At 45.2% G+C, this 22,756-nt stretch overlaps 1 protein-coding gene across 2 annotated transcripts in view; it reads left to right on the top strand.

Annotated features, from left to right (window-relative positions):
* The first annotated feature begins 7,952 nt into the window (after positions 1 to 7,952).
* GABRA5 (gamma-aminobutyric acid type A receptor subunit alpha5) overlaps positions 7,953 to 22,756 on the top strand; it is a 75,009-nt gene continuing 60,205 nt past the window's right edge. Inside the window, exons 1-2 of one of the 2 annotated variants that reach the window (XM_049782696.1) lie at positions 7,953 to 8,075; positions 9,716 to 9,872. In XM_049782696.1, coding sequence (XP_049638653.1) covers positions 9,787 to 9,872 — 86 coding nt within the window. In that variant the 5' untranslated portion in view covers positions 7,953 to 8,075; positions 9,716 to 9,786. Of the gene's footprint in view, positions 8,076 to 8,214; positions 8,419 to 9,715; positions 9,873 to 22,756 lie in introns of those variants that run through there. The other variant, XM_049782697.1, reaches the window with a different exon arrangement.

The raw sequence follows: 22,756 nt of genomic DNA on the forward strand, positions 1-22,756 counted from the left end.
GAAAATAAATTACAATAAACAACATCTCTCATCACACACAATGAAAACACCCTCAATAAATAGTAGCGAATGAAATTTGGTTGCATATTAAAAAGATTATGCACCTGGTCTGAGTGGTAGCTTTTCCTAGAATACCCAAAGGGTTGAGAAAAAAGAAATTAATGTAAAGTAATCAAATTGTCAGAAGAAATAAACACAAAATTCACATTATTGTTCCAATTGACCTAGAAAAGCATTTGGCAAAATTAAACAGCTTTTCATGATGGAAAACACTGAGCAAACCAGAATAGAATGAAATGATCTCAACATAATAACGGTCATGTATGAAAGCCATGTTATCCTCATATTCAGATAGTGAAAGACAAAAATATTTTCTTCTCTGCAATTAGAATCAAGGCAATAGCTTTCAATTTCTTCACTTCTATACAACAAAGAAATTAGAGATACTTGTAAGGTCATACCCCCAAAGTATTAGGGGAAATGCACAAATTAAAATAGAAGTGAAAAAGTAATTATTTCTGTTCACACATTTATTACTTACTATGACTTAAATACATGATTTACATTCACACATTTCTTTTTTAATTCCACAAAAATAGATAAAATATAATAAACAAAAAATTAAATTCAACAGCGTTAAAAATTAAGGTAACATAAATAATTCAGTGACTACAGGACAATATTGTACATATGAGAATACTACCCAGCGACTTGCAGATCTAATTTTTAAAAATTTTGATTTGTTTGTTACCAAAATAAAAAAAAACTTTTCTCTAAATCACGTGAATCTCAAGGAATGCTGATTAGTTCAAATTCTTTTGAAAAAAAGAATCATAAAATTGAAAAATTCCTGCTTCCAAACTGTGTTTCACAAAGTTACAACAGTCAAAGCAGTATGATTCTATAGGAAGGCAGAAATAAGTCTTTGCCGACATGTTCAAATGACTTAGGAAGTTGTACAGAACTAGGTGATGAGAAAAAGAATGACCTTTTCAACAAATGGTGCTGGAATGCAAAGAAATGAGGGTGATCTAATACTGTATACAAAAAAATGCTCAATGTGAGCAAAAAATGTAAATCTAAACCTCTGAGACACTTAGAAGAAAACTCTGGTGAATGTGGTAATGATGCCTAAGACAAAACAACAACCAAAAAATCAAATAAACTTGACTTCAAAATAAGAAAGGTGAGAGGCCCCAAGCAAAGTACAGTGGGGAGGGCATTTGCTTTGCACACAATCTACTCAGGTTTAATCTCCGGCATCCCAGAGGGTCCCGCAGGCACTGCCAGGAATAATTCCTAAGTGCAGAGTCAGAAGTTACCCCTGAGCACCACTGGGTGTGGCCCCAAACCCAAATAAAATAAAATGAACATGGTGAGCATCAAAATAAATGCTTAACAGAATAAAAAACAACACTAGGAGCAAATGCTTTCAAATCAAAATCTGAGAAGTGTATTTCCAGTATAGTTAGAAAACCCCTATAATCCAACACATAGAAGCAAACAAGTCCTTTCAAAAAATGGGCAAAGCTGTAGGCATAGACAGTTCTTCCTATTGCATCATAAGGACACAATACTATAGTAATGGTTAGCATGAGTAATAGCTGGGGAAATTCACATCAGCACCACAAAATAACACCATTAGATGGTCGTTAACAGAAACTGAAAACAAGTCCTTGGTGGGGAGGTGAAGAATTTATGGTCTTTTGCTCTTGTTATATAAAGTAATTTCAACATAGATCTAGGAGATGGTGTGGGAGGCACATCACATGCCTTGGGCCAGCCCTGGGTGAAGAGGGTTGAAGCAGAGTCACTGTGGAGGTGAGGGTTAAGAAAATAAGACAGAGGGGCATAAGCATAGTATAGCAGGGAAACACTTGCCTTGCATGTGACCAACCTGGGTTCGACCCACAGCATCCCATATGGTTCCCTGAGCACTATCAGGAGTGATTCTGAATGCAGAGCCAGGAGAAATCCCTGAACAACACCAGGTATGGGAAGGAAGGAAGGAAGGAAGGAAGGAAGGAAGGAAGGAAGGAAGGAAGGAAGGAAGGAAGGAAGGAAGGAAGGAAGGAAGGAAGGGAGGGAGGGAGGGAGGGAGGGAGGGAGAAGGAAGGGAGGGAGGGAGGAGGAAGGGAGGGAGGGAGGGAGGAGGAAGGGAGGGAGGAAGGATGGAAGGATGGAAGGAAGGAAGGAAGAAAGGAAGGAAGGAAGGAAGGAAGGAAAGAAAGAAAGGAAGGAAGGAAGGAAAGAAAGAAAGAAAGAAATAGAAAAGAAAGGAAGGAAGGAGGGAGGGAGGGAGAGGGAGAGAGAAAGCGAGAGAGAGAAGAAAGAAAGAAAGAAAGGAAGAAAGAAAGAAAGAGAGAGAGAAAGAGAGAAAGAGAGAGAAAGAAAGAAAGAGAAAGAGAGAAAGAAAGAGAAAGAAAGAAAGAAAGAAAGAAAGAAAGAAAGAAAGAGAAAAGGAAGGAAGGAGGGAGGGAGAGGGAGAGAGAAAGTGAGAGAGAAGAAAGAAAGAAAGAAAGAAAGAAAGAGAAAGAAAGAGAGAGAAAGAAAGAGAGAGAGAGAAAGAAAGAAAGAGAAAAGGAAGGAAGGAGGGAGGGAGGGAGAGGGAGAGAGAAAGCGAGAGAGAGAAGAAAGAAAGAAAGAAAGAAAGAAAGAAAGAAAGAAAGAAAGAAAGAAAGAAAGAAAGAAAGAAAGAAAGAAAGAAAGAAAGAGAAAGAGAGAAAGAAAGAAAGAGAAAGAAAGAGAAGAAAAAGAAAGAAAGAGAAAGAAAAGAAAAAGGAAAGAAAGAAAGAGAAAGAAAAAGGGGAAGGAGAAAGGAGAAAAAGAAAGGGATAGAAGTAAAGAAAGGAAGAAAGAACAACAGCAGGACAAAAGAAAGATAGGGGAGAGAGAGAGAGAGAGAGAGAGAGAGAGAGAGAGAGAGAGAGAGAGAGAGAGAGAGAGAGAGAAATAGACAAAAGTGTGAGGCCAGGGGTTAAACAGTCTCTTGGAAGTCCTATTACATATTTATTGCTTTAAATCACCATCTTCACAGTATTCCCTTAGACGTCTGTTTCCAGATTACCAGGTTTCTGTTATCTGCCCATTCTACTCTTTTCCTCATTCTCACTTACCCCAACAACCATGTATGCTGCTGCTCCCAGATCAAATCCCTGGAACCCCATATGATTCCTCCAAGCCCTACCAAGGCTCACTTCTGAATGCAAAGCCAGGACCAGCTCCCCAGAGCATCACTAACTGTGGTCCAAATTGTCCCCCCACACACACAAATAATAAAATAAAATAAGCCTGAAAGTAAGGTGGTTTCCCTCTCAGTTCAACATGAAATTAGCCTGCATCTAACACTTCCCCTTCTAGGTCTATATAGAACGACGCAAATGCAGAAATGTGATGCATTGGGATGGAATTCTCCACACTGGGTCCAAAGCAGAAGCCATCTGAGTATCCATGGATGCATGAATGTATAAGTGAATCTTGTCTGTAGGTGGTGGGTTGTGTGCTTTTTTAAAAAGGACATACTAAAAGCCATGAAAGCTTTATTGCTTAGCAAAAATAAAATGAGCCAGACGCAGAGGGAAATTAGAGGATTCTACTTATAGAAAATAAATTTCTTTGTTTGTTTGGGGCCACACCCTATATTGCTCAGGGGTTACTCCTGCTCTGCACTCAGGAATTACTCCTGACATTGCTGGGGATTGGGGGGAGGACTGGATTTGGGAGTGAAATATTTAGTGATATAAATTGGAACCCAGGTTTCCCAGAGCTGGAGTGAGGCAGTTCCTTCAACATTGCAGGGCATATATTGGGGGTGATGAAAAGATCCCAAAGATGTATATTGGTGAAGATCAGACTGCAAGAAGCTTCAAGCCATTGACTGACCCAGGTAAAAGCAAACCAGTGATATATAGATTTGCCCCCATTTAATTACAGTTGACTAACCCCTATAGAAGTATCCTCTCTGAAGCAGCAGCAAATACAAAAAGAAATATTTTGCTAGGAGGTTGATAGATAATAGATAGATGGCATAATGTTATTTGAAGGTGATAGTAATTCAAACATGCTTATTGTGAACTCTGAACAATTTGTCAAAGCAAAACAAAATGGTGTCACCCATAAGTCAAGAGGAAGGCAAAATGGAATCAGAAGAAAAGGTAAAGAAACATTTCACTTGTACCTGTTGCCTGGGTAGGCCAGGTGAGAATGGAAAGAGAATTTATTTCAAGGGGTCACATCCAGGAGATGGACAAACAGGGAGGCGCGATGAACATTCCTGTGCAATATGTTGATTTGTTCTCTTGGGGAGGCACACACAACAGTGCTCATTGGAAACGTCTAGTGGGCTCAAGGGACCATATGAGATGCCAGGGATAAAACCCAGGTGGCCTCAGGCAAGGCAAGCACCTTATCTGCTAGACTATTATTGCTTGAGCTCTATTGCTTTTTATTTTCAAACAAAGAAAGAAACATGAAATATTCAGGCATGCCTTCCCTTACTCATTCAATTATATATAAAATCTTATGTTTTTAGATGTCTTTATTATTAAAATAGTAGTGGCTAATGATGATGCCCCTGGCCTATTTGTAGCTAGTATGAGAATTCCAAATATGGTAAAATAAAGAAACAATGAACACACAACACACACACACACACACACACACACAGTTGTTTTCTATGAATCTCTGACATGCCTCTAAGTAACTGACTTTCTTTCTCTTCTCTGTGTTGCTTTTCTGATATTTAAGTAACTGACTTTCTTTCTCTTCTCTGTGTTGCTTTTCTGATATTTAAGTTTTTTTTGTCAGCATTCAAATCGATTGGTGTCCTGTCCTAGAAAATGTTCTCCTTCTTCTACTCATATTCAGCTTCTCCTGTTTCCCTCACAGCAGAACCGTTCTTGTTTCTATTTGGGTCAAACACTCAAGAATAAAAAGATTTTGGATCTCAAATCAATCAATGAATTGCTATTTCCCAAATGAAATAAATCCAGTAGTTATTTCATTCTCTCCAGGGTCTGGTACTGTGATATATAAACATGTTTTCAGTTGAAACTGACATTCTCCTCCCCCTCCTCCTCTTCTTCCTCCTCTTCCTCCTTTTCTTTTGCTTCCTCCTCCTTTTCTTCTTTCTTCTCTCTTCCTCCTTCTCTTCTTCCTCCTCCTCTTCTTTTTCCTCCTCCTCTTCCTCTGCTTCTTCCTTCTCCTCCTCTTCTTTCTCCTCCTCTTCTTATTTCTCTTCTTTTTCCTTCTCCTCTTCTTCCTCCTTCCCCTTTCTTCTCTTTCTTTCTCCTTCTTCTCCTCTTCCTTCTTTTCTATATAATGCTGCCAGTGTAACCCTTTCTGGAATCAAATAGTTGGTTCTGCCTTTAGAAGGACATTAACTCTTGGTTCCCATGCCCTGCCTTGCTCCTGACCTCTGCATCCCTGATCATTTTCCCTATTGCTGGTATACTAGGTTGTCCATAGATGCAAACCAATATGCACTTTCCCATGTGCCTTGCCCCACAAGGGTTTTTTGTTTGGGGCAAACTCCTCTCCACATCTTTTTTTTTTTTTTTTGGTTTTTGGGTCACACCCAGCGGTGCTCAGGGGTTACTCCTGGCTGTCTGCTCAGAAATAGCTCCTGGCAGGCACAGGGGACCATATGGGACACCGGGATTCAAACCAACCACCTTTGGTCCTGGTTTGGCTGCTTGCAAGGCAAATGCAGCTGTGCTATCTCTCCGGGCCCTCCTCTCCACATTTTGATGAGCTTTGTTTCCTTGCAGCAAAGCTGTCTTTGAGGGTTCACCCCACCCCTCCTCCTCTAAACATAGTCTCTTTTCTGCCTCTGTTCTGAATGGGCTGCAAAGGAGAGCTCACCCTCTGTAAAGGTAATCCATCCCTCCTGGCCCAGCTCCCCCTAAATGAAGCTATTTTTATTTTACACTTGCAGGCTAGTAAGAAAATTCCGCTCCCTAGGGGGACCTGCACTAAATGTTCTGTAGGTCTCTAGCCCCATCTACAGCTTCCCAGAAAAGGAGCTGCAGCCTGTTATTCAAAGCTACTGACAGGGACCAGAGCCATAGCACAGTGGGTAGGACAGCTATCTGCCTTGCTCTCTCTTGACCCACCAGGGTTTGATCTCCAGCATCTCATATGGTCCCCCGAGCCCACCAGGAGAGATATCTAAGTGCAGAGCTAGGAGCAACCTCTGAATACTGCTGGGTGTGGCCTAAAACAAAACAAACATACAGACCCATTTTCCTCCAGCAAACGTCTATTTCCACAAAAAGGCAAACATGATTAAAATGGCAGAAAATATCCTTCTACGGTGCAAATGTCTATAAGATTATTCTAATTTCTGCTATTCTTCTGGTGATCCAAACCTCTGTTATATGTTCATATAATCCGGGAGAAGTACATGCAGAGGTAGATAAGACTGAAGAGCAAATTGAAGTACACTTTGGAAGAAAACTGAACTTTGTAAAGATCATTTTCACTCCTTCAGTCATAGGCACTGAGCTGAAACTACAGAACCTATTAAAAGTAATTCATCTGAGAGACGTGAAGTCCAGCCCAGTTATTTTATTCATGATTTGTCAATAATACCTTGCAAGGGTTTGTAGAGGATTCAGGGCCTGTATTTCTCACTAATCCAAAAGTAATCCCTGCTTAAGCCACACTTTTTTTCTTCTAAGAGAGCCTGATTTTGTGTGATTAGCTGCAAAGCTAAAGCTTTTAACTCAACTGGTTGTCCAACGATTTTTATCTGCACCGTGCTCTGAGTAAACAGTTGCACCCAACTGCCTAAACCTAGAATTTCTTTTTAGCTGTGTGGCATAGATATATTGTTTTTCATTTCATGATTTTGCCTCTTGCTGCGTGTTATTTGAGTGATACATCATAGCAGATATTATCAGGAGGTGGATCTTCACTTACTTATCCCATCTGACTCTGGAAGGCCTGTTAAATCTCATCCAAAGGATTTCTCCTTCAAATTGGAATTACTGACAGGGTGACGGTAGTACCGAAACATGTACTCAGAACCTTACCTCAGGGTTAGATATGAGTCTGGGTTGATCCTTTGGGGTTTCCTTTAGGATATACATTTATTTTTTTATTTTTTGCATGTTCTGAAAAATGCCTGTATTTGGGGAATATATTTGCAGCAAGTGGAGATGGGAATCATCCTAGCAGTCGGCCAGAAGAGATATCAGAAAAGAAAAACAACATGATTTCTAGAGAAAAGACCCCCTCCCCCAATTTCCACATTCTTTTGTCTATAAAAGAGATTGGCTTTGGGGACTAAGACTCCCTCAAACAAGAGCAACTTTTTTGTGGCTCGTGTGAAGATTTTTTTAGGAGCCCCAAGTCTTGTCTGCGGGTGCTTACAAAGCCAAGATGTAGAGGAGGTTCCTAGGACCCCAAGCAGCCTTAGGAGTTGGGAGTGTACTTGGCATTTGTCCTGTGTGTCCACTACAGGAATTCCTATTTCCCTGCCCCATTCATTGTCCTAAGTCACCGATTCAACCTCAACATCAGAAATGCCTAGAAAGTCAGTAAGGGACCCATAGCAAGGGGACACGGTGCCTCAGCCTAGGAGATGCTTTTTTTTTTTGGAGGGGAAATAATATCCCACCTCCTCATCAGACTTGCACCCCCAGTGCTGCTGTCACAGGCCCTGAAAATGTCTCCAGAGATCTCCCAGATTTTTTATGTGCTGCAGGTCCAGGGGACAGTCTGGAGTTTTTTCCATGGGGTACCCCCCAAAAATGGGCTCGGGGAGGCACTGCCAGAACCCCCACCGGGAGAACCCGGGGAGATCCAAAATCCGGGCCCAGACCTCTTCTAGCGACGGTTCTCTGTCTGGTTCTGGTTCTAGGGTGGCCAAGGACGGGGGAAATCGCAGGCGACACCTATAGAAACTTGAGCTCAGCCAGACACGCCAGCTGCGCTGCGCTGCGTTGCGCGTTCCACCCCGCGGGGCCGGCGGGGCGCGTCTGGCTGGCTCCGAGTGTGGCGGCCTCTTCCCGGTCGGTCTTCCGCACAGCAGCGTCCCCGCAGAGGAGGCGACAATGTGGAGCTGGGGCGAGGTGAGCAGGCGCATGGCGCTGGGAGGGCGCAGGAACCCGCAGAGGGACCGGTGCGGGGCACGCGCTGGCACCGGCTGATGCATCCATCCATCCATCCTGTGCGCCCGGGCGCATCCGAGATTGCAGCCGCGCCCCGACGGCTGGAGCTGGGGTGTCACCGCTGCTCCGGCGCCCTGGGTGAGCCTCGGGGCCCGGCCGGCCTCGGGGTTCCCTCCCGCACCGCCTGGGGCAGCAGGAGGGCGCGCAAACTTTCCCCCCTCAGCCGGCCCTGCGTCTCCAAAGGCGCGCGGGGTGGGTGAGCGCGGGACGCAGCCCCGGGATCAGCGCCCACCCGCGCTGGCAGGTAGGAACCGGGACTCCTCTGGGTGCCCGGAGCCAGGACAGGCTTAGCTGGGCCCCCTCGGAGGGGGATGCCAGCTCCGGGCTCTCCAGGGAGGACACGGGCACGGGTGGGCGCGGGAGGATGCGGGGAGCCGCCTCTGCAGCCAGCGCGCCAGCCAGGCGCAGGGTTGGCGAGGCGCTCGGACCCAGGACCGGAGCCTTTAGGGGACCCCCGCCTATTCACCCATTCATCTATCCCCTTACGGAGCCCTTAAGGCTTTACGCGCCGTTGCGGACCCGGAGAGGCCGAGCCGGGCGCGCTGTGGGCGGCTCCACCGCGCTGCCCCGTGCCTACCCGCATCCGTGGGGATCCCGGGCTGCGCGAGGGGATGGTGGGGGAGCGGCCACTCTGCGGGGAGCTCGGCTTGGGGCGGACGCGGCGCTTGGAGATGGAGAGATCGGGTTTCCTGCATGCGGGTTAGGACACGGCCGGGCAACCCCCTGCCTCCGCTTTTACCGTGCAAACTACCCGGTACTTGCAAAAACCCAGGAGCTGGCGGGGGGTAAGGGGCGGGGTGGGTGTCTCTGAAGGTGATGCTTCTTAAACCCAGGGTGCTGCTGGGGGTGTTGGTAGCGGGGCGCACCTCTTTGGTGATGCGCATTTGGAGAAACGTGAGCGCCCGCTGCAGAATCCGCCGTGCTGGGTGGCAAAGGCTTTCAATGGGGTGCCAGAGAGACACCAACACTAAACACCCGCAACGCAGCGTTGATGAACTTACTGAGTTGTGAGGGGGAGGTTGGAGGGGGGACAGAATGCCCAGGAAAAGACACCCTCATAACCAACCTTAGGGTGCTTAGAGACTAAATTCGTGTGTCTCCTAAACGTGGCTTTTCCCTTCTCCCCCTTTTCATCTGCCTTCTCAGCACCTTTGCAGATCAAGGAAGCTAGCTTGCTGGCTGGGAAGGCAAGGCCACTTTTTTCCCCCCAAAATAAAGGTACACTGAGTCCAGTTGTGGGAGTGCCAGACGCCAGGCAATCTAGGTGGCCTGCCCTGCTCAGGGCTAGGTAAAGTGTGTAAGGCCACTGAGCAAGCATCTGGAGAGTGGGCGCAGGCAAGAGGCAACAGGTGGCGGGGGGGGGGGGGGGCATCCGCGAAGATACGGCTCAGTACATCCTTCAAAAGGCTCCAAAAGGCTTGGTCTCAGCCACTCCCAGGCTCCTTTGTTAGTCAGCTGTGTCCATTAAACCAAGAACTAGAACATAAAAACATGCTTTTAAAAGAAAAAAAAAACCTGCTTTTTCTCTGTGCCCTTTTCAGCTTGAAGAGCGCGTTGGAGAAAGGCCCAGCTAGTGCCCACCCCTCTGCGGCAGCTGCTCTCCCCCTTGGGAATGGACCATGGAATGTTCTCTAGCTTGATCATGAGCAAGACCCTCCTGCTCTTCTGCATGTCCATGAACTTGGCCAGTCACTTTGGGTGAGTCCCCACCTTTCTGTGCTTTTTTTTTTTTTTTTTCAGTTTCCAAGGCTGCGAGTGCCTTTGGGAAGCCCTGGTTTGCAGTCGATGCTGCTGGGGCTCATGGGACGTATTTTTGGTTTGGTTTGTAGGGCTCCGGGGAAGCCCCAACTGAGTAGCTTCCACGTTCCACCCCTTTCACTAGTCCTAACTTAATCTGCATCCTTGCCCTGTTTCCAGCTCCAAGTGTGTGGGCTGGGGATAGATGTAACAGGAAGCCCCAGACCATGTTTGAGAGCTGATGGTATTGCAAGTTAGTGGGCAGCCTCCTCCTGTTTGGGTTCAGACTACCTTGGCCGATGGGATATTTGCTGTGACGTGCTGGCATGTCCCGTGGCTCTGTTCAGTTCCACATGGCAGAGGGATTTGTTATGAAAGTTATTCTTACTCCAGGGAGCATTTATAGAGAGCTCAGTATAAGCAGGAGGCCTCCAGCTGTGACCTCAGCTGGATTTCTGCCTGGGTGTAGGCACCTCCCCATCTCCTGGTGGCCCCAGATCCCAACCACATTTTGGGCCATGATCCTTCACAACTTTCATTGTTTGCACCTGAGCTGCTCATAAGCCCTGTGCCTATTGGAAACTTTCCCCCACCAAACTGGTTCTAATCAGGAGCCCAGATAACTCTTCTTTCTAGGGGTTCTGAGCCTTCTTTCTCTTCCTCTTTTTCCCTTTCCTCCTCATCCTTCTGCACATTGGTTTTGAGGGGCTTCTAAGTTGCAGTTGATTAGGGTTGGTTGAGGAGGATGTGATTTGAAACTGAAACTGCAGGATGGGAGTTGTTGAGCACTGACGTTTGCAAACCCTCATGCTTGAGTGTGACTTGGATTCTGGGCTCCTTTGGGGGAAAGTGGGGGGGAATATTAAGGTTCTCCCATCTTACAGGAGATACCAAAAGGCTCCTGTCCACCTGAGGCCAGCTCTTTGTCCTCTGAACCCTTTTGGCCTTTCTGCTCTTTGCAAGGGAGGAAACTGAGTCAGTGATGGCCCAAACTAGGTTGGCATAGGGCATATGCTGATGCCCCTTTGCTATTGTTGTTACACCCTTGACTCTGTACCATGGTGGAATTTTCTCAGTATTTTCCCTTCCAGTCCATCTTGAGGGCATTTATTCTTCACCCTGTTTTCATATCCTTGCTGTCTTTATTCAGCCAGACGTTTCCTCCCCATGGCCTCATGTAGTGATTAAATCCCATTGGCCATAATGTCCCCAATTTTATCTTCGTCATAAATGCCTAGAAGTGATGTCACAGACTATAGTCAAATTTCCAACGTCCTAAATGAGGGAGTTGGGTTTACTGATTGGCCGCCAGTATTCTGCTATGTTTCAGAGGTAAGGACTATGTTAGGTTTTTTTTTTTTTTTTTTTTTTTTTGGACTCTTTCCCTTGGAAAACTTGCCTCAAATATAGAACTGTGGACTTGCTTTTTTGGAAGGTTAAGGAGAGGGCCTGAAGTTAGTTCACACTTCGGAGATGCAAGTTCTGAGATCTGTAGTCAGATATATAAGGAATTGAGTTTTATGGAATAGTTGTTCACAACCCCTTTCGTCGTGGGGGGTGGCTTTCAAAACAGACTATTATTTGTTTCTCACAGTGACCACTGGGCTTTTCTGCCTGCTGAATAGACTCCATCTCCCTGAAAAATAAGCTGTTGGAGACGTTTGGCTCTTTTATACTACAAACGGGCCAAAAAATTTACTCAAAAAGAATGTTTATGAATGACAAAAAATATCTTTGTCAAGATGAGAGTGTTGAGGGCCAGAGTGATAAGCATAGTGGTAGGGCATTTGCCTTGCATATGGCTGACCCAGGACAGAGCTGGGTTTGATCCCCCGTATCCCATGAGGTCCCTCAAGCCTGCTAGAAGTGAATTCTGAGCTCAGAAACAGGAGTAACCCCTGAGCGCTGCGGGGTGTGGCCCCAAAATCAAAAACCAAAACAAACAAACAAAAAAGATGAGAGACATATCCTCTCTTCTCCTTGGGAATCTGTTCTTTTCCCCTTGTTTCTGCTTATTTTTGCGTCACTGAGATCACCATGTGCATTTGGTGTTGTAGTGTTGGTTTTGTGTGTGTATGTGTGTGTGTTTGTGTGTGAGTGTGTGTGCGTGTGTGCGTGTGCGTATTTTAGGCTTCACTTTTCTTTATGACAAGTTCACTACAAGGCGTGATTTCAAAACAGCCGACTGTGATTATTGTTGGGAATTCATAATCTTCTTCTGCTCTAATTAGAATGACGTTTATATCATTCCCGATGTTGCTGCTTTGGCTTGTTTGGTGGTGACTCTTTTTTTTTTTTTTTAAGTATTTTTGATCATTTCTACTAGGAGATAGTCCTCCCCAATGAGATAAACACAGTGCATTTCCAGAGCGATTTTTGTCTCTGAACCTCCGTTGTTTCTGGGAAGCTGGGGAGGGTGTGTGTCCCCAGTAACAAGTGGGAAATGAATTTCTCATACCTAGCCCAGCTTTCTTTCCACAGACACAAAAGACGGCTTGACCTAGAGCAGCTCAAATTGGCTTATTTTTTTCTTCCTCCACCAGGCTCCTGCAGGCTGCTTCTGAGTCAAAATGTACTTTAGCAATAATTTTGTCAAATCACAAAGAACATGTACAGAACAAGGACTTAAAAACCTTGATGAAATGGGAGCTACTTAATTTAGAGAGCCGATTTCTGAGTAACTCCTCAGAGCTTCTGAGTAAAGCACCAGCCCCCCTCTTCCTCATGCTGGGGAGGGCAAGAGTAAGGGATGGTGAGTGGAAATTCCCAAGGCTCGGCATCTTTACTCAACGCTCAGTGCTCACACACCTTCTTTGGAATCCTGCAGATGGCTGAATATGGTTTTTTTCTGGAGATGTCCCTGTAAGTTCCCTTCGGCAGAGGGAAGAGATTTAATTCTGAAAGGGATTTTTAGTATTGGGATAGTTTTCTAGGAGAAGTGAGGAGGGAAGAAAAAATTAGATTTTATTTTTCTGTTCTGTTTTCTCAAAGGAAACATTTAGGTGATGCCAAAAAAACAGGTAGAAGGAAGGAAAATAAGTCTTAGTTGGAACATTGGTATTGTCTTGAGTCTGGCTCATTTGTTTTTGATTATGTGGCATTGCGTGAGCGGTTAACAGGACAGAAGCCATAGCTGACAGTCTGTCTTTATGTCCTGTCCTCTTTAGGGACATGGTGCTCTTTGAGCATTAGGATCATTTTAATTCAGGGTCCCCAGTATTAAAGAGGAAGCTCAGAAAGATTTTCATCTCATCTTGAGGTCAGAGCAGTAGTATAGCAGGGAGGAGATTTGCCTTGTACACAGTCAACCTAGGTTGTATCCCCTCTATCCCACATGGTTCCCCAAGCCCACCAGGAGTGATTCCTGAGCACAGAGACAAGACTGAGATAAGAGTACCTCCAGGTATGGGCCCCAAACCAACAAATCATTTTAACTTTAGATGGATTATTCATACTTTCCTTGACTTGATCGACTTGTGAGAAACAAATGAAGATTATTAACTCAAAAAATCAAGTGCTATTTTATTTTATTTATTTAATTAGGTGTGGCAACTGTTTTGAGAAGTTCATGAGAGGCAGCAAAGAATTTCTGACAGTGCATTACTTGGGACATTTCTTTTTTGTTTGTTTGGGGTTTTTTTGGTTTTTTTTTTTTTGTTGTTGTTTTGTTTTTGTTTGTTTTGGGGCCACACCCGGCAGTGCTCAGGGGTTACTCCTGGCTGTCTGCTCAGAAATAGCTCCTGGCAGGCACGGGGGACCATATGGGACACCGGGATTCGAACCAACCACCTTTGGTCCTGGATTGGCTGCTTGCAAGGCAAATGCCGCTGTGCTATCTCTCCGGGCCCACTTGGGACATTTCTAACTCAGATTTAGCTGTTACAATTTTACCACTGACCAATGCAAATGATGATATTCTTTTGTCACAGAGATGAATCGGACTTAGTTCTTTCTTTTTCTGCTTCCTGTATGCTAACCTGGACTTACAAGCAAGGTTTTTCTCATGCATGATTTTAGAATGTTTCATCTCATTTTTATTTTATTTTTATTATTATTGTTGTTATTATAATTATTATTATTATCATTATTATTTGTATTTGGGGCCACATCCAGGAGTGTTTAGGGCTGACTCCTGGCTCTGCACACAGGAATGCCTCCTGGCAGACACAGGGAACCATCTGGGGTGCTGGGGATGAAACACAGGCCAACTGCAGACAAGACAAGCGCCCTCCCCACTGTCCTCTCCCTCCAGCCCCTCCGGCTGTCCTCTTTTGAATAGAGAAGCAAGCACATTCTCTCTGCACCATTCAAGCACTCACAAAAGTGCCTTTAGAAACAGTAAGTTCTCTCTTGTGAATCCTTGTTGGTGACAGACGGCCCAGTAGATCTGCCGCCACAGTCACTGCAGTAGACGAGGCCTTGTGACTGTTATAAAAAGTGCAGAGACGGACGCAGGGCCGGAAGTAAGTTTCCAGACTGCAGGGAAATCAAGAGTCCCAAAACTAGCTCTTGCCAAGAGCAAACATCTAAAGTGCCTGCGACCCGGGGCCAGCCTCATGGCTAAGGTTTTTTAATTAAAGGCATGAAATGAAAGTATTTCCCTGTGGCTCTCTTAAAAAGAACCTTGGTGTGTTTATTGTAGAACCCAATGGGGGTGCTGAGAAAAGCTTAGACCAGCTGGAGATGGGAGAGAAAGGACAGAGAGGAAGCCACTCGTCTTGCACGCAGCTGACTTTCACTCTATTCCTGGCCCTCTCTGGGGGCCACTGAGTCCCACCAGAGAGATCCCTGAGCACAGAGTCTGGAAGAAGCCCTGAGCACTGCCAGGTGCAACCCAACTAGCACCCCCCAAAAGACAGCTGGCTAGTCTTAACCCCTAATCCTGTCTGACTGTCCAGCCAACATCGAGGCCCCAGCTGGCTTCCAAGGCCCATGGGAACTGTCAGACATCACAGAGGTGGAATTGTACGATGTCCCTTTTGGAATGTAGGGGTGAAATTTTAGAAAATCCAAATAAAAAATTTCATCATAATTCACAGGTGCAAACACTCCTTACTTAGGAGGGTTTGAGTGGGCTTGTGGCCACTCAAGTGTCTAGAGTGGGCATGTCAAAATGGGATCGTCAATCATCAGAAATTTGCCTTTGGTTGGTGCAAAATCTCCAAGCTTTTAGGCATAGGGCAGTGTCCCCAGATTCCATTTCTTGAGGACAACCAGGAGCAGGAAATCAAGCAGATTCAGAGGCTTGCAAGGACTTTTCCAGAATGTTCTGATATCTTTTAGGTTAGGAAGAGGTGAGGGTGGTGATGGGGGGATCTCAGTGCATGACACACAACTGACCTAATTTGAAAGGTAAGTAACCCACCTCCCCAGGCCGTGGGTCCTTCAGTTGTGAGAATCAACCCTGAAACACCAAGCTGCCTGCACACTACAATATTGTTCTTTCCAGCAAGGCCTCTTTTCTTAATGTTTTGCTTTAAAAAAAAAAAAAGAAAGAAAAAGATTGGGCTGGAGAAATAGCACAGTGGTAGGGTGTTTGCCTTGCATGCTGCCAACACAGGACAGACCACAGTTCGATTCCCGGCATACCATATGGTTCCCTGAGCCTGCCAGAAATGATTTCTGAGTGCAGAGCACCCTCAGGTGTGACCTAAAAACAAAAATATATATTTGGGTCCAGAGTAATTGGGCTTTTGCTTTGCATGATCTGACCCAGGTTCAATCCCTGTCATCCCACAGGGCAGGGGTGGTGAACAAGTTCGACACAAAGAGCCAAAATTTTAAACTGTGAGAGTCAGAGAGCCACACCACGCAGTGACCTGCCAAAACAGACAAACACTCACACAAAAGCATATAATTTTAAAAATAATCTATTAAATACATATTGCATTTTGCCATTTTGAGTGAGGGTCAAAATCCTGCAGTGATGGTGAGGGTGTGCTGCGTCCTCCACACTGAAAACTAACACAAGATGTGACACAACATGTGACACAAGCCCCCCCCCCACTCGCTGGCCCGTGCAGTTGTTTCCGAGGGATGGGAGACAGGAGATCTCTCCTCAGAGGTCCCTCCTCAGAAGCAGCAGAACAAAATCCAGACTTGGCAAAGAGCCACAGTATACAAAAGAATGATAAGAGGCAGAGAGCCTCATTCATTTTGGCCGGGAGCCTCATGCGGCTCAAGAGCCGCGTGTTCGCCACCCCTGCCAGAGGGTCTCCTGAGCCTGCCAGAAGTAATTTCTGAGCACGGAGTTAGGAGGAACCCCTGAGCTCCACTGGGTGTGGCCCAGAAGCAAAATAATAAAAAAATAAAAAATTTGCCATTGTACATTAAAAAGTTTTATATAGTCGCCATGAGAGGACAAAATTTTATATGATAGGGTCTTGGGCATATAATGTCTCAATGCTGACCTCTTCACCAGTGTCCACTGCCCCCACCAGTGCCCCTGACCTTCATGCCCCCATCTACTTTTGTAAGAAGGGCTTTTTTTTTTATCTATATCAATTATTGAACTGTGATTTCCAGGCTGTTGCTGCATAGATAGGTTTCATGCCTACCACCCTTCAGATCACCCTGCCCCTCCTGGGAGAACAATTCCCTCCATCCCAGGTGCTCACCCAATACTCCAACTCTCTAGGGATTTGTTTCCTTCTGAAGGCCAGTTCTCATGCTCTATGTTCCATTATCCTTGGATTTTTATTATTTTATCATTGCATTTCTTTACATCCTGCAGATCAGAAAGATTGTTCTGTGTCTGGTGCTCTCTCCTTCTGACTCATCTCACTCAGCTCCCTCTATAGGAAATGACATGAGTGGATTTTTTAATGGATGTGTAGTATTCCACTGTGTATCTATGTCATCGTTTCTTTACTCAGTCCTCTATTCTCAGACACTTTGGTTATTTCCAGATGTTGGTTATTGTGACTAGTGCTACATAGAACAAAGTGGGGCTAGGGAGGTTCAAATATCTTTTCTCAATTTTGTTTTTGGGCCCTTGGGATCTATTTCAATAAGTGGAGTTGTTTAGATAGATGGAAGCTCAATTTCTAGAATTTTTTTTGTTTTTGTTTTTGTGGTTTTGGTTTTTTTGGTTTTTGGGTCACACCCGGCAGCGCTCAGGGGTTACTCCCGGCTCTACGCTCAGAAATCGCTCCTGGCAGACTCAGGGGACCATATGGAATGCCAGGATTTGAACCACCGTCCTTCTGCATGCAAAGCAGATACCCTACCTCCATGCTATCTCTTCGGCTCCTCTAGGTTTTTCTTAAACAATATCCAAATTATTTTCCAGAAAGACTAGACCCGTTGACATTCCTCCCAGCAGAATGAGAACCTCTTTCTCTTTGCATCCATGCCAGAACTGGTTGTTCTTGTCCTTTTTGATGTGATGTAAGATGATATTTCATTGTTTCTTTGATTTGCATCCATCTGATGATTAGACATCTTTTTCTTATTTTATAAAAGTTACAGAAGGCACAGGTAGAACTTTATTTTAAAAATCCAGCTCCATGAAAAACTGGGGAGAAGACAAACCGAATCTTCCTCAAAGATGAAGGTAGAATTTTAAATATTAAGGAAATCCTAAAAAGAAACTGGTTGTGGTGGTATTTCTACTCCAATGGTTTTTCAGATTAAGGCATCATGGTTGGGAAAATTACTGCTTTGTCTTTGTACAGCTGCTACCAATCTGTGCACCAGGATCCTCCTAAGCACCCACAAATCATAGTTTTGCTGACCGTGTCTTGGGCTTGTTTCCAAGGGGGATTGTCTGAGACCAGCCCTTCTTCTTTATTTTCTGCTGATGACTAAAATCTACAGGGTCTTTTTTTATTCTGACTCATTTCCCTAAGCATAGCTCCTCCCACATGTCATTTTCTCTGAGCCAATAGTGCCCGTTTATTTTCCTATGCCCTGATTTCTATATCTTCCCATCTGTGTCTGGGTCCTGTTAGTATAAATAGTATAAATGTATAAATACATAGTATAAATGCTATGAGGGCCAGAGTGATAACATCAAGGAGAATGATTGCCTTACATGTGGTCAACTTGGTTTCCATCCCCAGCCCCCTTAGGACTCAGTCCCCTGAACACCACCAGGAGTGATTCCTGGGTGCAGAGCCAGGAGAAAGCCCTGAACATCATGGGTGTGGACCAACACAAAACAAAACAAAAAACAAGTGATGTTATGAATGTGGGTGTGTGTCTGTCCTTCTGGATGAATGTTTTTGTGTTTTGGAAAGGATGCTGAGACATGGAAATCACTGGATCATGTGAAAGCTGGCTTTATGTTTGGTTGGTTGGTTGGTTTTTGTTTGTTTGTTTGTATTTTTGATTTTCTGGTTTTTGTTTTTGTTTTTTTGGGGTTTTTTTTTGAGACTTCCTATGCTGGAGATGGGCTGTGAATCACGACTTTTCCTGTGCACTGAACAATGTATTGGCATTATTTAAAAAATCAAAGGGCAAATCTGAAATCATAATCAAACCCAGGAGCAGTTTATTTTCCACTTAAACTAGTGTTTCTTGACCTTTCTCTGTCCTCATTCCTTCACAGTTCTGTCCTGTGGCCTCTGGCCTTTGAGTCCCATGTACACACCCCTCCCCATCACCACCACCAAGACAAGATGTTCACCTGTGACCTCTCTGGCGTATCCTGGGACCCCATTGAAAAACGCTGGTTTGAACAACACATAGACAATCACTTTTCCATCAACTCAACCCATGTTTGGGGGTCATGAACAAACCTGGGCAGGGTGCAGTGTGACCTCAGAACCTGCTGGCAACTGGGTTTTATGAGCATAAAGAAGGGTTCCTAGTGGGTCATGAGTTCTGCCATGCATATGAAGGCTGTGGTGCTGGAAACTATGAAACCAGATCAGCTCAGGGTAGGAGGTGATTAGGACAAACTGTGAGCCCCCTCTATGACCAGGAGACCCCAAGTTCACTGAGGCTGGGGCCCTACATTTTATTGAGATAAGACCTGGAGACACCCCGGAACTGTTACAGCCAAGAAGAATCACTGCTGTGAATCTCCCTTGCATGGCCAGAGTTAGTGTTCATCATTCCTAGGAGGACAATCTCAGATCTAGAAGGTGTCATACCCAGTGCTACAAGTACAATTGGGATGCAGCATCCCTGAAACACACAGAGCTAGGGTGCAGGCCTAGAATGCTTGGGACACAGCATAATTAGATGCTGCTTTCCTGGGAACACAGCAGAATGAGGGGGTGGCATCCCCAAGTATGCAAAAGAATTTGGATACAGAATTCTCAGGGGCCATAGCCAGAGTTAGGGTGTAGTATTCTAGAGGTCATTTGCTCTTGTGGCCACCCCAGTGTCTACCGAGCCTGTCCAGGATAGCAAGGCTCAGGGACCCTGAAAGGGGGGTACTGGGTATGTCCACAGAAATACACAGACATCCCCACAGCTGTGATGAGGCAGAATTTAGAGCTGTGGGGGTGTCTGAGAGGAAGGCCAGGAGGAAGTGGGGGGCCCAGCTATGCATGTGCAGATGGGAGCAGTCAATGCAGAGGCAGCCTTGAGATAGCATGTGGATGGGGGGTCCGTGGGTGGTGTTTCAGGATGGTGATTGTAGAGGAAGGAAACTGTGGGCCTAACAGCAGCCCCAAAGTGATGGGAGAGAAATCTCTGGGAACTACGTTTATGAAGCTACTACCTGACCAGCAACAATATTTAGAATTGGTGCATAGTTAATGAGGCAGAAAATACTAGTGAAAAAATGCTGCTCAGCAGGAACAGTAGACTCTGATTTTGTGGGTCACAGCTGAACCATGACCTGAAAGGGGTAAAATGTGAACGCTTGTCCCTCTGCTTAGTGGAGGATGGACTGGAATCTTGAGGTGAAGAAGCTGAGAGAAAGGAACATGGGGGCACTGAGGGCCCATAGGGAGGGACTGTTTCTTCCAACTAGACTTGCCAACAAGTAGACTTGCCTTCTCTCATATATTTGACCTGAACCTCAGATGGGTTCAGGAGTTAGACTACTGAGTGGAGATGAGGTTTCAAGAGTAATTATAAGGGAGACCGTGGAGCTCTTGGGCCCACTGGACCACATTCGTGGAGAGGTTAGAGGTCAGAGATTGGAGAGTCAGTCATGGCAGGTGGGTCTGGACCATGAGACAGGCCAGAACTATTAGTTACAGTAGTTGGAAGAAAACCCCTGCCCTCTCATTTCCCCAAATTACCAAGAACAATATAGGGTTCATTGACAGGCAGTTGGTTAGGAAGTTGGGCATTGAGGCCAAGAAACGCTTATGACAGGAGGTGAACAGGATGTAGCTTCCAGAGACCTAGTGGAAGAGATGCTGTAGAGGTAGACTTTAGCATTCAGTTTTGGGCTTGCCATTCAGGAGGTAAGGCCACAAATCAGGCTTCTCCAGGCACAGGAAGTACAACTGGCCCTGATGCATGAGCAGAAGGGAGACATAGCTCTTCTCTGTTCAGTCACATCCAACAGGAAGAGAAGCAAGAGCAGAACCAGGCCTGGGAGGAGGAGAGTGAATGGGGAGCTTTGGAGAATGTGGTGAGAAGCCCAGGCCTGAGCATACAGGCCTGACCACATACATAGGCTACTGACTGGTTGGGGGTAGTTGGGTAAGAGGTAGCTAGAAGAAGGGGGACTGAGTCCTGCCTATTGAATAGAAGGACTCTGAGTTGGAATACAGGAAGGAGTAAGGACAGGGGTGGAAAGTTTGTGTGATGGGGGTGAGCTGTAACTAGTTGAGCAGGCCTGGAATCTCTGTTATGATGAGACTCTACAACCAAGTGCCCAAGAACAGATGATGGATACAGAAAGTGTGGTATGTCTACACAACATAGACTACATAGCTGTTAGGAAAATCACTTCTATGTGGATAGATTCACATGGATGGTGTGATGACTGCTGAGTAAAATGCAGAGGGATGAGGGATAGACATAAAATAATCACACTCATTGGTGGGATGTAAAAAATAGTATGGTAATAATATCCGAAGATAATAGATATGAGATCCAGGAGAACAAATCTATGGGAGGAAGCTTATCATAAAGAGTAGAGTGTAGCGAGGGCAGAAAAGAGACCACTAAGACAATGAAAGTTGGAAATGATCACTCTGATAAGAACTACGTAGGTACTGAAAGGAGTTAAGTGATATGCATGATACTCCTTTAGTTAAAATACAGTTTCTTTTGTTTTACTTTATTGATTGATTGATTGATTGGTTGGTTGGTTGATTAGTTGTTTGTTGGGCCACACTCAGCCAGGGGTTACTCCTGGCTCTGCACTCAGAAATTGCCCCTGGTAGGCTGAGGGACCATATAGGATGCCAGGAATTGAACTGGATCCCTATCAGGTCAGTTGCATGCAAGTCAAACACCCCACCATTGTGCCATCTCTCCAGCCCCCAAAGTACAGGTTTTAAAAATAAAAAAAGATGAGAGAGAAAAAAGTCTTCCATAGAGGCAGGTGGTGGGGAGAGGGTGGAAGGGAAACTGGGGGACATCAGCGGTGGGAAATGTGTACTGGTGAAGAGTGTTGTACATTGTATGACTGAAACTCAATCATGAATAACTTCGTAAAAACAAAAAACAACTGTATTATGACAACCTTATAATGTGTGGTTAAATAAAATAATTAGGATGCCTGAACCAATAGCACCATGATTAGGTTCTTTACCTTGCTAATGGCCAACCTGGGTTCGATTCCTGGCATCCCATATTGTCCCCTGAGCCTGCCATGAGTACTTTCTTAGTGCAATCAGGAGTAATCCCTGAGTGCTGCCAGGTGTGACCCCCAAAACAATAAATAAATCTTTTTTTTAAAAACAAAAGATAAGATAAAGGAAATGACCTCAGAGTTCTGGTCGATGCTTTTCATGACATGATTTCTTTCATGAACCATCTTAGGGAGTCCCCCAGGACGCACAGATCACCCCCAAAAAGGATTCTACTGAGGTGTGGGGTTATGAAATGCATCTTTTTTAGTTTTTAAATCCTAGGGAGCAAGACTTACCTACTACCATACAGAGCAAATAAATAAATAATGGGTGTTCTCTGCTTCCCTATCCCAGTTTTGGGGGTGGAGGGGACTAGTTTGTGCCTCTGTAGAGTCATCCAATCATGGCCTGTTTCTAAGGCAGAATCTCTGCTGCTTATTTTGTGCCTTTTGACTTTGTTGAAACCTTTTGCGAAAGCCAAGGTAGACAAGCTACCTGGCTATGACTGGAGAGTCACAAAGGGCAGAAAGGCAAGTCCTGGGAGCAAGAGATGCCTCAGTCCCTTAAATAGTGACTCCATCTGGGACTCAAAGGTGGCCTTGAGCTGGAGCTCTCAGCTGAGCTTTCTGAGCTGGTGACAAGCCGACCAACCCTGTGAGTGCAGCAGAAGCCAAAAGCTCAGCGTCTCGTGGTTTGAGTTCCTGGGAGCCGCTCCCCCCGTTAGTATCGATGCTACATCTTCAGTATCAGTCAGGCCTCATTAACTCGAGCTCTTAAAATAGGAACCGTTCTTCTTTCTTTTTCCCCTATTGGGTCCTCAGGAACCTTCCAACATTTCCAGATGATTGATGTGCCAGCAAAGGCGCTAGGCAGGAGACGCAGAGCCAAGGACCCGAATTCAATTGCTCCTAAACTCTTGGCTCCAAAACTTGCTCTGGCAAGTCGCAGGGCCCTAGCACTCTGCTCTCTGCCCAAGGCTTTGGGGGTGAGAAATAAGGAAGGAAGGTCACATAGCTCCAGATTGGCATCTGGAGAGAAGAAAGGGATGGGAGGTGAGAAAATAAATCCAAAGAGAAGAGCTGGCCAGGATGGGGGGAGTGGTTAGGGGGAGTTTTAAAAAGTACAGTCAGTCTT

Source organism: Suncus etruscus, chromosome 11 (assembly GCF_024139225.1).
Source record: "Suncus etruscus isolate mSunEtr1 chromosome 11, mSunEtr1.pri.cur, whole genome shotgun sequence".
Lineage (NCBI taxonomy): Eukaryota > Metazoa > Chordata > Mammalia > Eulipotyphla > Soricidae > Suncus > Suncus etruscus.